Below are 15632 nucleotides of genomic sequence, written 5' to 3'. Positions count from 1 at the left end.
CATGAAAAGCTTAGAGAAGAAATGGGAAAGGAAAGAAGTGATCACAGAAGAAAAAAAAAGGTGAGATACTCATGAGAGATCCTAGTTCAGATGTTCAAGGTTCTGTTCAGTCTCCCTGCCCTGTCACAAGCGTCCCAAAGAAGCTGCAGGTAAATGGATAAAGTACAGTTCTCCCTGCATTCCAGTATAAAACACAAGTTTATCCCTTAAATGAGATGGAATCCTGTTGAGGGGAATAGAAGTACTTAATATTTGGTAATGCATGGGTTCATTCTTATAACACCTTTATCTCAGTAAATGTAAATGATTTTGTAAATATTTCAGAATTAGAGATAAGTCAAACAAGAATATGCTTGCACATAAACAACAAGAGTTGTTTATATAAGTCTTAGTCTCAAAAGATAAGTGTCATTTTGCTAAATATTAACACAACAGTTTTATTAGCAGTTAGTAAACCTGACAAAAACAAATGATTTTTGATGTTTTACTCTTACAAGATCACTGTTTACATCCTTCTTCTTATAGGACACACTGTGGACTTGCTTCTTTATATATTGGCTCATATTACTGTATATGATGAGTTATTTACCCTGTCTCCTACTGCAGTGCAATTAAGCTGTTTAAGATTTTCCAAAGCAAGTGATTATAATGCTGCTTAAATTAGCTTAGTATTTACAGTCATCTTAATGACTTTGCACAAATGTGTCCATATAAAAACAAAAGTGGATTTAAATAACACAGATGTGACATAAGAATATCATTGGTCCTCTAATGACATTGTTGAAATGTACACTATGTATGACTTCACATCTGGCTTCCACAACAAACTACAACACAAGTATACATAGTGTTGGATCCTTGGAGAAGTGCCATGTGATGCAACTAAACCACTCTAAGAGCTGAATATGTCATTCTACAATAAATGGCAACCACACATGACTTTTTTTTTCTCTCTTTAGCATCACAACTCAGTAAAATGGGTGGAGAAAGCATGTAAATATGAGTGAGATCGCTTAAAGGAGCTAGAGGAGACATCAGGGAAAATTCTCACACAAATTCTTGCTAGTAACAAAGAATTAAGGTAATATGTTAAGGCTCAGCATAAAATTTTGCCATCTTGCTGGGTACAGGTAGCTCACAACTGTAATCCTAGTTAATCAGGAACCTGAGATCTGATTAGCACAAATCAAAGCCAGCCTAGACAAGAGAGTACTGGTAGAGCACTAGCCTTGAACACAAAGAGGCTCAGGGACAGCACCCAGTTCAAGCCCCAGGAGTGGAAAAATAATTACTTAATTAAATAAAATATCATTATTTTCTAACACCTGTGTGCTACCATTTTTAGTAAAGGTAAATGATGGTGCAACAGACAGCGCAATACTTACCTTGTTAACAATGAGCACTATAAGGGGCGTGCGTGTCTCTCCTCTGAGGCATTTGAAATTTTGTATAAGAAGGACATTTCTTCCCAGTATAAATTATTTATTTCACACTTTAAAAATTTATATTTTTGCTTAAAAAATGAAATCATGGCCGGGAGTTTAGCCTAGTGGTAGAGTGCTTGCCTAGCATGCACGAAGACCCAGGTTCGATTCCTCAGTACCACATACATAGCAAAAAGCCAAGAATGGTGCTGTGGCTCAAGTGGTAAAGCTCTTACCTTGAGAAAGCCCAAGGATAGTTCCCAGGCCCTGAGTTCAAGGCCCCAGACTGGCAAAAAAAATGAAATCATGGGGCTGGGAGTCTGGCCTAGTGGTAGAGTGCTTGCCTGGCATGCACGAAGACAAGGGTTTGATTCCTTGATACCACATACATAGAAAAAGCCAGAAGTGGTGCTGTGGCTCAAGTGGTAGAGCTCTAGCCTTGAGAAAGCCCAAAGACAATGCTTAGGCCCTGAGTTCAAGCCCAGGACTGGCAAAATAAAAATAAAAGAAAATCAATCAAACAAAAAATGTAATCAAATATATATATATGGACAAGTGTCTTAGTCTGTTTTCTGTTGTTTTAGCCCAAGGGAAACTGGAAAGCTGGGGCCCTAGGCATGGAGCTGGTGAAGACCTCAAGAAGCCTCATCCCACTGTACATATGGACGAGCAAGAGGTGCCCGGGGATGAAGGGTACATCCATGGAGAGCAACCCACTTTCTGGGCAGCCTATCCAGTGAGGCAAGAGTAAGAATTCACTCCTACTAGAAAGGTGGCGACACCTCTTAATCACCTCTCATAGGTCACATGCAGGAAGCAAATTTCAACACATGTTTTGTGTGTCACAGCCAAACCATTCTAAATAGCAAAACAGCTGTGGACAAAAGTAAGTGAAATGTGTTGTTCTAAGTTAGTGAAGACTTAGTCACGTACAACCCAGAACCTAAACAAGAGTTGGCTACCCCCAGGCACCAGTGGCTCACACACTCCTAGCTACTCAAGAGGCTGAGATCTGAGGGTCTCGGTTCAAAGTCAGTCCAAGCATGGAAAGTCTGTGAGAACCTTATCTCCAATTAATTGCCAGAAAAACAAAAGTGGCGCTGTGGCTCAAGTGATAGAGTGCTGGCTTTGAGCTGAAGAGCTCAGGACAGCACACAGGCCCAGAGTTCATGCCCCACAATGGATCATGATGGACAAAAAAAAAAAAAAAACAGTTGGCTACCTTCCATAATAGGAACTCGGGGCCACTCTCTTCTTTCTCTTCCTGGATGGTAATATACATGTTTAACAGACTGGAATAAATATATAAAAGGTAGAGCTTTTTCAGTAAAATGAATACTTCCAACATAAACTGTAGCAAGTAAAAACCAGTAATAAAAGCAAGTACTGTTCTACACTGCAACTGCTTGCAGACAATTGCCTTTCTTTTTAAAATTTAACTCATACTGCCAATGATGCTTATAAACAGGATTCAAACATATTATCAAATAATTAATAAGCAACAAAAAATGAATTTGAATCTACATACTATTTCCATTTGGTGCACACACACACACACACACACACACACACACACAGTTTTACATATAAAGACTAAGAGGAGACAAAGTGCAGTCAGCAAAGACCTTTGTAATATCTCCTACCATACTTTCACATATGGCTAGAAGCACCCAATGGCGCACTGCGTGGATGGGGAATGACAGCTCTTCCTGATTTTTACAAGACAGCCATTTGCCTTTCAGAAGGGTCTAGGAGAAGTACAAGTTTTTCCACACGTCAGTGAGGATTTCCAGCTTTATCCAGGACAGAGGTGACAGACTTGAAGTTGAAAAGGACAGGGCTTTGTATCAAGTGCCAGCTAAATTTGGTGGCAAGGCTACTGAGAAAAACAACAATAAAAAACACCCACAAATTACAGGGAGTGAGGAGTAGGAAAGAGAAAGAGAAAATGCACTGTGCTAATGTGTCTAGTTGGCATCTGCTTTTTGACTCAAAGAAAAAGATGGTTCTTATTTTTTTTTTTATTATGATGCTATCAGCTGCCTCTTGGACTGATTTACAAGAGCTGAGACTGCCAACAGAACAAGACAAGAATTCTGTTAACAGGAAATGTGCAAGTCCTTCAAATAATAGAGATTTTGCCATTTCTTCTACAAAGGCTGCTTAAGTATTATTACTCCTGGCATGCACAGGAAGACTTGTAATTGTGGCCAGGTACTATGAGGAAACATGATGACAGCAAATTCTGAGGTTAAAAGCTTGCTACCTTGATTTTTTAATTACCTTTATATTTGACTAGCAAAAAACCTGAAACTAATTGTGCAGGATTAGCATTCTTTCTACCATAATGAATTTCTCTTAGTTGTCTCTTTCAAATCTCAGCATTATTGGTGATAATCACACTAATACTGAGCCTGGAATCAAAGAATTAAATATGTTTTACGTGTCTTATTATAATTTCTATTGATTTCATGAGGAAGAGATCCTCTTAAGTTTAAAAATGAAGAAGCTTGGAAAATTAATAGAGAAGGAACAGATTTAGACTGCAGTGAAGCATAGGAAAGTTCTGCTCGCCAGCTGGGATCTTGAAAGTTGGAAACAGCGTCCCTCTCGCTCAGAGAACAAACATCAGTGCTGTGGACCTGCGGGCTGGTCTCACAAAAGATAAGTAAGAGTCCAGAGAAAGCAGAGTCCTGTCCTTTGTCATCTTGGTGAAGCCACTGAAGGAATGGAAGCCTTTATGAAGCCTGAAGGAAGGGCAAACATTCGTTTTTTTTTTTCTGTAGAAACACAACTAGTCCTACTTGAACTAGTAGAACATTTAGAAGGTCCCACGGGCCAAACCCCAGCGATACCACAACTGTCCCTGAGCAAGAATTAATCATCACACACCTCCATCTGCTTCTCACCACCAGACAAGAGGCATGGAGTAACAAGTAAGAGCAGTGCTCCATCTGAGAGGCTTAAGTGAGAGGGAAGAGAACGAAAGTGGTCACAGAATATAAGGAGGACCTGGAAATAAAGTTCAAGCTTGCATTGAGAAAAAGCACCAGGCAAATACATCTTCATCCTAAAGGCTGGGTAACACTAAGGGAACTGGAAACTTTTAGTGGTTTCAGAGTAACCACAACAACAATCTGTATTCAGTATTATTCATACTAATTCTGTATAATTCAAAATAATCACTGAACTCAACAAAACAAGCAGAAAACAATCAGGGATCTACGAGACCTGAATTATAATACTGGCTAAGTTCTTCTAATTATCCTTTATGGAATGTTCCATGTAAGAGTAGCAGAATATTCTTCTCATATGACATTTTTAGCAGGATAGACTATAGTATACAAAGTTATTTCAATTTTGGAACTGACATAGTTGAATATGTTAACCAACTGAAAAAGGAAAAGTATATCAACATTTCAATAGACATAAAAATATTTTTAAAAAGTGTCACTTACAATATAGTATATATTTAGAAAAAATAGAGAATTTTTACATTCCAAATTATAAAACACTGGTCAAAGAAATCAAAGCAAATGCAAACAAATGAAGAAATATGCTCTGTTAATGCACTGGAAAGCTCATTAACACTCAGGTTAATTCTCTCCCAACTGAGTTTAGCAAAATTCCTAGTGGGTATTAATATTCTACAATTTAAGGAAGAAGAAACAAGGAGCCACAGCATTTTTGAAAAATTAAAGTTGAAGGCTTTGTGCTCAATGATTTTAAGACTCTCTACATCTGTTGACATCTGAGTGTAGTATTGTTGAAGGGATAGATTTCCACATAGATCACTGCAACAGAATATAAGACCACAGAAAGAGATTCATGTAAATATAATCAGATGTCATCTGACAAAAACATGGAGGCAATTTAATGAAAAAATAGCAATCATTTCAACAAATGCTACTGAAATAGAAGTTCAAAGAAATAAACCTCAATTCATACCTATTTTTTTTGTTTTTTTTTGGCCAGTCCTGGGCTTGAGCTCAGGGCCTGAGCACTGTCCTTGGACTTTCTCAAGGCTAGAGCTCTACCACTTGAGCCTCAGCACCACTTCTGGCTTTTTTCTATGTATGTGGTACCAAAGAATCGAACCCGGATATTCGTGTATGTGAGGCAAGCACTCTACCACTAGGCCAAACTCCCGGCCCCTCATACCTAATATTTTAAAACTAAATTAAAATCAGTTATATATCTCAATGTGAACTGTAAAACTAAGTAACAGCTAGAAGAAAATATGGAGTTTTCCCATATTTTTAGGTTAGGAAAAATAATTCTCTTAGAAACAGAATTAAGATCTTTAATATTAAAAATGGCGGGGCCGGGAGTTTGGCCTAGTGGTTAAAGTGCTTCCCTAGCATGCATGAAGACCCGGGTTCGATTCCTCCGTGTACCACATATAGAAAAAAAAAAGCCGGAAGTGGTGCTGAGGCTCAAGTGGTAGAGCTCTAGCCTTGAGAAAGTCCAAGGACAGTGCTCAGGCCCTGATCTCAAGCCCAGGACTGGCAAAAGAAAAATGGCAAATTGTACTTCATCCAGATTAAAATCTTTTTGTATCACAAAAGACACTATTAAGAAAATGGAAGCCAGGCACGGTGGCTCACACTGGTAATCTTACCTACTCAGGAGACTGAGATCTGAGGATTGAGATTCAAAGCCAGCCCAGGCACTAAAATCCATGAGACTCATCTCCAATTAACCACCAGAAAGCCAGAAGTGGTGCTGTGGCTCAAGGAGTAGGGCGGTAACTTTGAGCTGAAGAAATCAGGGACATTGCCCAGGCCTAGAGTTCAAGTCCCACAACTGAAGGAAAAGAAAGAAAGGAAGGAAGGAAGGAAGGAAGGAAGGAAGGAAGGAAGGAAGGAAGGAAGGAAGGAAGGAAGGGGAAGGGAAGGGAAGAAAGAAAAAAGAAAATGGAAAGATTGAGGGGAAAATAATTACAAATCACATGTCTGATAAAGAAATTATATCTAGAATATAAAAAGAAAATTCAAAGCACAGGGAGAACAGCCTAATAAACAAAATAATGATCAATTTCAGTGAAGCCATATAGGTGGTAAATAAACACATCGGAAGGAACACACTTTTTCTCTGGAGAACTGCAAAATAAAAATAGAGAATGATATCCATTATAGAACTATTAGAATGGCTACAAAAAAAAAAACCCTGAAAATTCTTAGTGCAGAGAAGGATCTAGAACAAGAGGAACTCATATTTCAGTGGAAATAAAAAATCAGTGCAACCCTTTGAAACTCAGTTGGAAAGTGACTTTCAAAGTTGAATATACAGTGACTATACAAACCCAGGAGCCCACTCTTAAAAACTATGTTCACCCATAAACGAAATGTTAGAATAGATTACAAACTTAATCTTATGCATAGGCTTATGAAAATGTATCTCTTAATTATTTTTTAACTAAATTCACTTTGTTTTTCAAGATATTTTAAGTTATGTATTTTTTTTCAGAGCTGCTTCTTATTTGGGGGCTACTGTTTAAAAATTGAGGTGTAATTCCTAAGGGGCTAAGTTGTCTGATAAAGCTTCCTATAACTATGACTGGATGTCTTCCAAGGTGGAGTGTTTTACTTTTTCAAGTCATTTCTAAAGTTGTGTGGTCACTGCTTTGCATGTGAGTGCTGATTCAAATTAAAACCCAAGTTGACCTCAAATGTTGACAATGAAAGAAATACCTTGCTTTTAGTATACTCTTTTCTGGACTGATAGCTAAGGAGGAAATTCAATTTTCTTCATTGCATATGGCAGAAAAAACTCTAGCATTGTGTGTAGTGTCCTTATTCACCTCAACAGATGAAGTGAGCTAATTGATAATGTTAATTCAGATTTAAGAAATTATCTGAATCCTGGTTTGTATAGATTTTATAATATATCTGCAATATCAATTAAATTAGATGGCTCTTATAGCTCATTATGTGTACATAGGCTGCCGCCCACATCCAGTAGTTACCAAACTTGGTAAACTGGCAATGTAACAATGTTTTGTTGCACCAATTTTATAACTTTTACAGTGCAATACTTGTTATTTTTCTGAGGCAAACCAAAGGTTCATGCTGCTTTCTTTAGCAGCATTTGAGGCAGGATCTTTTTATACATTTGTAGTAGATTTTTTTTAAATGGCAAGTTTTTAAAAAAATTGTAAGCCATGTATCAATTTTTTGGTTGAAATTGTATAGGATAAGTTAAACTTAATTGCATTCTATTAACCGATATGAGTGTATTTCTGTAATCATAGTTACGTTGAAATAAAGTTTAAAAATCAAACAAAAAAACAAACTATGTTCACTCAAATAAATCGCATGTGAATTTTTCTAGCAGATTAATTCCTAAAGTACAAGTCTAGAAACTACCAAAAGGTCCTTCAACTAAAGAAAGAATTAAAGAATAAACAGAAACAAAAAAAAAAGAATAAACAGAAACGGTGTGTCTGTCTCTCTTCTATTTCTTCCTAGTCCTTGCCCCCTATTTCAGGAACCCCAATCTGCGAACCCTGGTTTGCTGCCGGCTGGCCCTGGCACTTCATAAAAGGGAATTTTTTTTTTTTTGCCAGTCATGGGGCTTGAACTGGGCATTGTCCTTGGGATTTCTCAAGGCTAGCACTCTACCACTTGAGCCACAGTACCACTTCTGGCCTTTTCTGTGAATGTGGTACCAAGGAATCGAACTCAGGGCTTCATGCACGCTAGGCAAGCACTCTACCACTAGGCCACGCAACCAGCTGCAAGGTAATACATTTTTAATGCACTTAGCATGGTGAAGTGAAAGAAGTCAAAAGGGAAATACTATGATTCCATTACCATGACATCCAGAGAAAGCATAATTCTGAAGATGATGATGACTAAGCAGTGTCTGGGTGAAGCAGATGGCATAGGGAGAGTGAGAAAGAATATTTGGAGTGATACAACTGCTCTGTCTTGATTTTTTGAGAAGAGAACTTCATTCTTGTTGAAACTCACATAACTATACTATAAAGGAGCATATTTTAGTATAAAAAATAAAAGGAGATAAAATATTACCACACAACCTAATGACACTGATAATCTTGCCAAGATTATTGATACTACAAAAACAATTAGTTAAAAGGGTCTTGGGAAATAGGACAATCATAGAGTGATAATAAATTGCCTCATACAAGACATGTTAACAGGAAAGGGAAGAAATGTCCTTTGCCAACTGAGAGATTTGTCACTTGCCACCTAAACCCAGTGCTCAAACTTAGCAGTGCAAATTAAATGCTGCATTATGAAGAAAACAAAATTATCTATGACATTGTGCTAAAAAATGTTTTAACTCAAGTCTAAGTCCTCGAATATAAGTGCTTCTCTATACATGAAATACAGGGGATGAAGAAAAAAAAAATCAAATGGCACCATGAAGAAACAATCAAAATGTGAAATTTCTACAGTTTAATAGGACTAATTTCCAAAAGAATAAGAGGGTATAGTTTTTATATTAAAAAAAAGGCAATGCAAAATTGGGAAACCTAGTTATAAAGACTTTTTTAAACTGGGAAGTTCTGTATTTGAATTAATATTAGATGTTATTAAGATATTCATTTCAATTGACTTTGATACAATGGTAGTATGCCTAAATAGCAGAATGGTTTTTTAAAGTAACAAGGTGCCTGTAAACACTTTCAAAAGGTTCAGCCAAAACAACTCTCACACCTCTTCCTCCTTGTACCACCCCACTACACACAGAGTTCTCCATTCAAATAAGTTTGGGAAGCAGTGCAAGCTATAGTCCCCTGAAGAGCCACATTTAAATGATTAAGATTAGTTCCGCAATTAAGGAACCAATTTATTAAGCTCCAAACTTCCTTGACCACAGAATTTTATTTTCAATAAATGCTTTTAAAAAGCATATGGAATTAGTTTTAAGAAAAGTAACCTAAAGAGACTTCTTGAAATACATATAAAATAGCATGATAGCAAAAGAACTAGCTTTATAAAATGTTTATATTACTTTAAACATTATTTTTCTTAGAACTCATTTTTCGGGCCCAGGAGTTTGGCCTAATTGTAGAGTGCTTGCCTAGCATGGGTTTGATTTCTGGGTATCACCTACACAGAAAAAGTTGGAAATGAATAGAGATTCCCTCCTTGAACACTTGTTTGTTAAACTTGTCATTTAAAAAATGATGTAAAAATTGGGGGGTAGGTGGGGGGAGGGTAATGGGTACCAAGACATGTGAAAGGGTATCAATGTATGTGAATTAATGCAACTTCTATCTGGTAAATATCATGTAACCCTTTTATTAATTACAATAAAAAATATTAAAAAAATAAAAATAAAAAATGATGTAAAAATCTACGTTAATAAATTCTTTAATAAAAAAACAAACACCATATTAAAAAAAAAAGTTGGAAGTGGTGCTGTGACTCAAATGGTAGAGAGCTAGCCTTGGGAAAGCCCGAGGACAGTGCTCAGGTCCTGAGTTCAAGCCCCAGGACTGGAAAAAAAACAACCCATTTTTCACATTTTCATTATTTTATTAAGACATTACAAGACTTTTTAATGGCATTCATTCTTTATTTTTCAATTGGAAAGTATTTTCTTTTAGTTGCATTAAAATTCTGATCTAAGGTGCAAACAATTTATACCTTGCTTGTTTTTATTCAATAATGATAATTATGTTTTCATTTTACAAAATATCATTTTTCATAAATGCAAATGTCTATTTTATAGCTAAATTATAAACAATTTAAACTCTGTTCACACTGTTGTACAAATTTCAAACTACTCAAGTTTATATTATATTTATGAAGTAAAGAATTGATTTACAAATTTTGGATATACAGCTCTATTACTGCTTCAATGGGTAGATTTATTATCAAGAAATCAATGAAAATAAAGGTCGTGGTTGTGTATTTTCAATGCTTTCCAAGGAGGTTCTACTAATTGACATTCTCCTCAGTGGTATACAGAAATGCCCGTACCATTACCAATATAACATGTGGTAAGATGAAAAAAAACCCTCTTATTTCCATTTCCTGGAGTACATTTTGATAATTATTATAGATTTTATATAATCAGATGCACGTAGATATGAACCTTTGTGTTCCTCTCATGAGACTATCAAAAGAAAGGTCTTACGTTTTGTTGATGAAAAGGAAGTTAGCATGTCTTTGAGACTTTAATCAATATTAAGATGTTTTTATTATGCTAATGTAAGTAGTTAACAGTAATTTTTCCGCTCAATAATTAAATATTTAGTTATTTTAGTTATTTAGCAATAGGCCAAAACAATTAATCATGTAGTCAAGAGATTTCAAAATATAACAGTAATGTTTTCATAAACTTAATCCTATTGTCTAAAAAATCCCTTTATGCAAAAGTAGAAGAGAACATATACCGAATAGCAATAGAAATAGAGTGATGTTTTTATTACCTTTACTTTGATTAATTTTTCTAGTTTATCATCCTATCCTTAAAACAACACAATGAAATTAAAATAAGTTCTTTGCTTTAAAAATAAGCGTGTTTTTTTATTGTCGGGGTAAGGTATAGAGGGGTTACAGTTACGTTCACCAAAACATGTTTTTTTAATACATCAGAGACTATAAGACTTGCTTGACAAGAAGACTGTTTCTGAGATATTTTGAAGCCAGCTGTTTTGTTTCTGCCTCAGCCTAAAATAGTTGTTTAGTGGGAAAAAATGTGACTTTTTTTTGTGAGTGTGGAGTTATTCTTTATGACTCAGAGGTACAGAGCGAGGATGAATTATTTTCATCATTTCACCTTTCATAATAAAGTCATCATTGGGCTGTTGTCCTTATGTCTTATTTGTTCATCATTTATCTTTAGGAAAATAGGGAGGAACACAAGAGAGGGACAAAGGGTAAACAAATGCAGCAGTGACACTAGATACTGCTGAAAATGAGCTAGATGACATGTGGGTGGGGACTGAAGGGAAAAACTGGGAGAGTGACAGAAGTGATGAAATTCTTCAGAAAGCATGTATTCTTTATCTGACTTATGTAACTATAACCCTAGTGAATATCACCTGAATAATAACAATAATGAATCTAATGTGGATCCTGACGACCTTGGATTGAAACCTCTAAAATTATGAGACAAAATAAATCATTCCTCCTTTATGTTGCTTTTCTCAGGTATCTCGTCAGCTACCACAGCAACAAAAAATTTCAATAACTTGACTACTGCTAACTTCCATCCACAATAGGGGCATAGAACAAATGCTCAGATGTACAACCACAAGATTAAAAAGAAATTGCATTTCCTTTCTCTGGGCTACAGTTCACACGGAGATATTTCTACATTCCATATCACCTCAATGAACTTGATTTTTCCTTGACTTTTCATTATTGACTGTTTTGGAAGCTTTGCTTTTAGGCTTACGTGTTTTCTTAACAGAAGTTAGTAATTCAGTGTTACTCTCCAACAGGTGATTCCAAATTTTTTCTCAAGTTCCTGGCTCTTGGGATTCATTTGAAGTTAGTGTAAGAGATGGAGATGGCTGTACAAAGACCACGCTGAGAAGCACTGCCTGATGACTTATCTCCTATTTCCTGTTTCCCCCCATAATCACTCAACCTCCATAGGAATCATCATGAGAACTGGCTGAAATACAAGCCCCAGGGCCCAGGACTAAAGTGTGCTCCTAGTGACTGTGACAGTGGCAGTTCCTTGACTATAAGTGATTCTCCACCTCTCCAGCTCTCCAGAACCTTTGCATGTGACATGTTATTCTTCCAACAAGAGAGTCTTTCCTTCTCCAGTGAGTCTGCTCTTGTGACCTGCTTTGGTGATGCTATAGTATGGAACTGCCATTGTGCTACCACAAGCCTTGCTTGTTCCCATACCTACTTCTAGAAATATGCCACTGACTGCCAGAGCCAGGAAAACTTGCTGGATGAGAACTGTCAGACATGTACATGAGGCCAGCGCCCAATTGACCATTGAATAGATTGTAGCTTGCCAGTGAAACAAGGTAGTCAGTTGATCTGCACACATTTTTGTGTGCATGCTTAGTACTGAGATCTGAGCTCAGGTTTGGGTGCTGGCACTCAGCTTTTTTTCCTCAAGGCTAGTGCTTTACCACTGGAGCTACTGCTTCACCTCCAGTTTCTGTTTTGTTTTTGGTAAATTGGAAATCAATGTCTCACGTACTTTCTTGCCCAGGCTGACCTGCCCCTCAGATCTCAGCCTCCTGAATAGCAAGGATTATAGGTTTGAGATACCAGTGCCAGGCAATCTACACATACTTAAGCAAGAATATATGTTTACTGATTCTAGCCACAAGTTTCAGAGTGATTTGCCATATAGTGATAGAATACTGATACCTCACAGTTCTGATCCTCTTCACCTGAGAAATATATGATCACTTCTACACATCTGCCATCTTCACAAGCTAGGTTTTTATTTCTTGTTCAGACTATTATGACACCGTATTTAAGCCCAGGCACAAAAGTACCTGAGACTCTTATCTCCAATTAACCATTAAAAAACTGGAAATGGGGCTGTGACTCAAGGGTAGGGCAATAGCCTTGAGCTGAAGAGTTCAATGCCCATGCCCAGGGGTAGGGAGGTAGTCTTGAGCTGAAGAGCCCAGGCCCAGAGTTCAAGCCCCACGACCAACCAAAAAAACAAAACAAAACCAGGAATACTCAACCTCATAATCCAAACCCAGAACAAACATGGAAGAGTAAGTTTATCAGTTCTCACATATCAATTTATAAAGATAAATCTTCTGGAATGCCTTTTGGGAATAAAAATTCCTAGCCTCTCTGCGTGCAGAGAGACTGAGTGGAATTCATAGCTGAGTTTGGATCCTAGTTGCATATGATTCTCATGGCAAACTATAGGAAATTTATGGACAATACTGATAGAGTGACACAGTACCTGCTCTACAGACAGGAGTTCCAAAGGAGTCCTTTTCCAAGTACACAAGATTATTTTTTTAAGTTTCTTTACTTCAATGTCAAATCACCACGTACAGTGGGTCTATAAAAAGATCCACTTTAACAATACACACACAGTCTGGCACTTTTTTAGCATGGGTTGCTGGAAATATGGTATCACACCCCATTCTTTGTAATCACAACCTGCACAATTTTTTTCACCTATACACCCCTTTCATAAACTATTTAAAGTTCAGTTTGCTACAAATAGTCCTTTTTCAGACCACCTCACCACATGAATCTTGCTTTAAAATAACAGAAAGGTGTGAAAGTCCTACCTCGGTCCCAAAGGCTGGCTCTGAGTGCTCTCTCCAGCTGCTCCTCTTCACTCAGCCCTGCCGTGTACACATCATAGTTCCTGGCAGCCTCTTCGTAGTAGCCTTGCCTGCTGTATGGGTAATGATCCTGATACCCAGTGTGGCCTAGGGGCACAACAAAAATGTTATAGACTATAGTAAAACTTTTGTTCCAGATTTCCTACTTTCTATAATAAACACAATCAAAAATTCATATGAGTATTTTGAGCACAGTAAAATGCTTCAAGATAAGAAAAACTGACAAATAGAAAATGCCTCCATGAGGACGGGAAGTAATTGATAGCATATCTGCAGTATCCAATGTGCACTCAGACATGAATGAGAGCTAGGTCCTAAGGAGGAAAGGAGATGCTACTGCAGAAGGCTGTGAGAGGTATTGGAGAAGGGATAGGAATATACTGCTGATACACAGTGTAGATTCTTTGAATTGAGCTTAGAGCTACTCAGTACACGGAGTGGTTTTGTGAAGATCTGACCTGAGTTCAGAAAATGGTGGCTACAGTGGATAAAGCCTTATCTACTTGGGGTTCCTTCAAGGGAGGTAGACCAATGGTTTACACATATACTACAGAATTTCTATACCGGATAACATACTTCAGAGAATAATAGCAAGACTGAGATGTATAAGCTAATTTCTCTGTAGTCATAATTTTATCAAGACTGTAGTTGCTATTAATAATGTTTTCAAAAATAGGTTAGAGCCAGGCACTGGTGGCTCATTTCTGTAATCTCAGATATTCAGGAGGCTGAGATCTGAGAATCACAGTTCAAAGTCAGTCTAGGCAGGAAAAATTATGAGTATCTTATCTTAATTATCCATCAAAAAATTCAGAAGTAGAACTGTAGGCTCAAGTGGTAGAGTGTTAGCCTTGAGCACAAAAGCTCCAAGACACCACGCAGGACTGGTATAAAAAAAATAAATAAATAAAATAAAAAAGAATAACTGACTGGGAATAGCCTAGTGGCACAATGCTTGCCTAGCATGCATGAAGCCCTGGGTTCAATTCGAGGGTACCACATACACAGAAAAGCCAGAAGTGGTGCTATGGCTCAAGTGGCAAAGCACTAGCTTTGAGAAAGACCCAAGGACAGTGCCCAAGCCCCAGGACTGGTAAAAAGGCAGGCAGGCAGGCAGTCAGACAGACAGGCAGGCAGGCAGGCAGGCAGGCAGGCAGGCAGACAGACAAAAAAGAGAATACCAATCTAACATATCCCATTTATGTCCTATTAATAAAATAATAATAAAGTTGACTTTTGGAAAATACTTCCACCAGTTTTTTCAGTCCATTTGAGTTTATTATTTAAATTGGCTTTACAATTATATAATTGTTTTTTTTAGAAATATTTTCCCATCTCATTCTGACATGACAGAGAAGGTATTGTTCAATTTTCCCCCTCTCTCTTGTCATCTCTTTGAAAGATGTTTCATATGTTTAATTGATGAGTATTTGTTGATTATGAAAATCCTAAATTTTACTGTCTTGTGTCATATATCATTGTATCATTCAACATATTCATGCTTGAGTTTAACTTCAGTAAAACTACAGAAAAAAAGAACACTCTACAGGTCAAAAAGAATACAGACATGTATGATAGCTCATGCCTGGAATTCAAGTTAGGTGGTAAAGATCAGGAAGATCACAGTTCAAAGTTAGCCTGGGCAAAAACAGAGTTCCCAACTCAACTAATACAGCTAGGTCTTGTGCATAATTTCACACAAGCTATGTGGGAGGCATAAATAGGAAGATCCAGGCTAATTCAGGCAAAAATGTGAGGCCCTTCTGAAGTAACAAAGACCTGGGAAATGGCTCAAGTGATAGAGCACCTGCCTAGAAAGCACTCAGTTCAAGAACTGAACTCAGAACTGCAAGAGAAAGAATGAGGGAGGGGAAGGGAGAAAGAGAGAGAAAGGGAGGAAGGGAGGGAGGGAAAGAAGAAAGGAAAGAAGG

At 37.2% G+C, this 15632-nt stretch overlaps 1 protein-coding gene across 4 annotated transcripts in view; it reads right to left on the bottom strand.

Annotated features, from left to right (window-relative positions):
• Rhbdd1 (rhomboid domain containing 1) overlaps positions 1–15632 on the bottom strand; it is a 102538-nt gene that overhangs the window by 31265 nt on the left and 55641 nt on the right. For all 4 annotated transcript variants that reach the window (XM_090354924.1, XM_090354922.1, XM_090354925.1 and 1 more), the window contains one exon: positions 13645–13788. In XM_090354924.1, coding sequence (XP_090211050.1) covers positions 13645–13788 — 144 coding nt within the window. The remainder of the gene's footprint in view (positions 1–13644; positions 13789–15632) is intronic.

Source organism: Megascapheus bottae, chromosome 21, assembly GCF_031878675.1.
Source record: "Megascapheus bottae isolate mThoBot1 chromosome 21, mThoBot2.hap1, whole genome shotgun sequence".
Lineage (NCBI taxonomy): Eukaryota > Metazoa > Chordata > Mammalia > Rodentia > Geomyidae > Megascapheus > Megascapheus bottae.
This window is presented reverse-complemented; position numbering and strand designations above follow the sequence as displayed.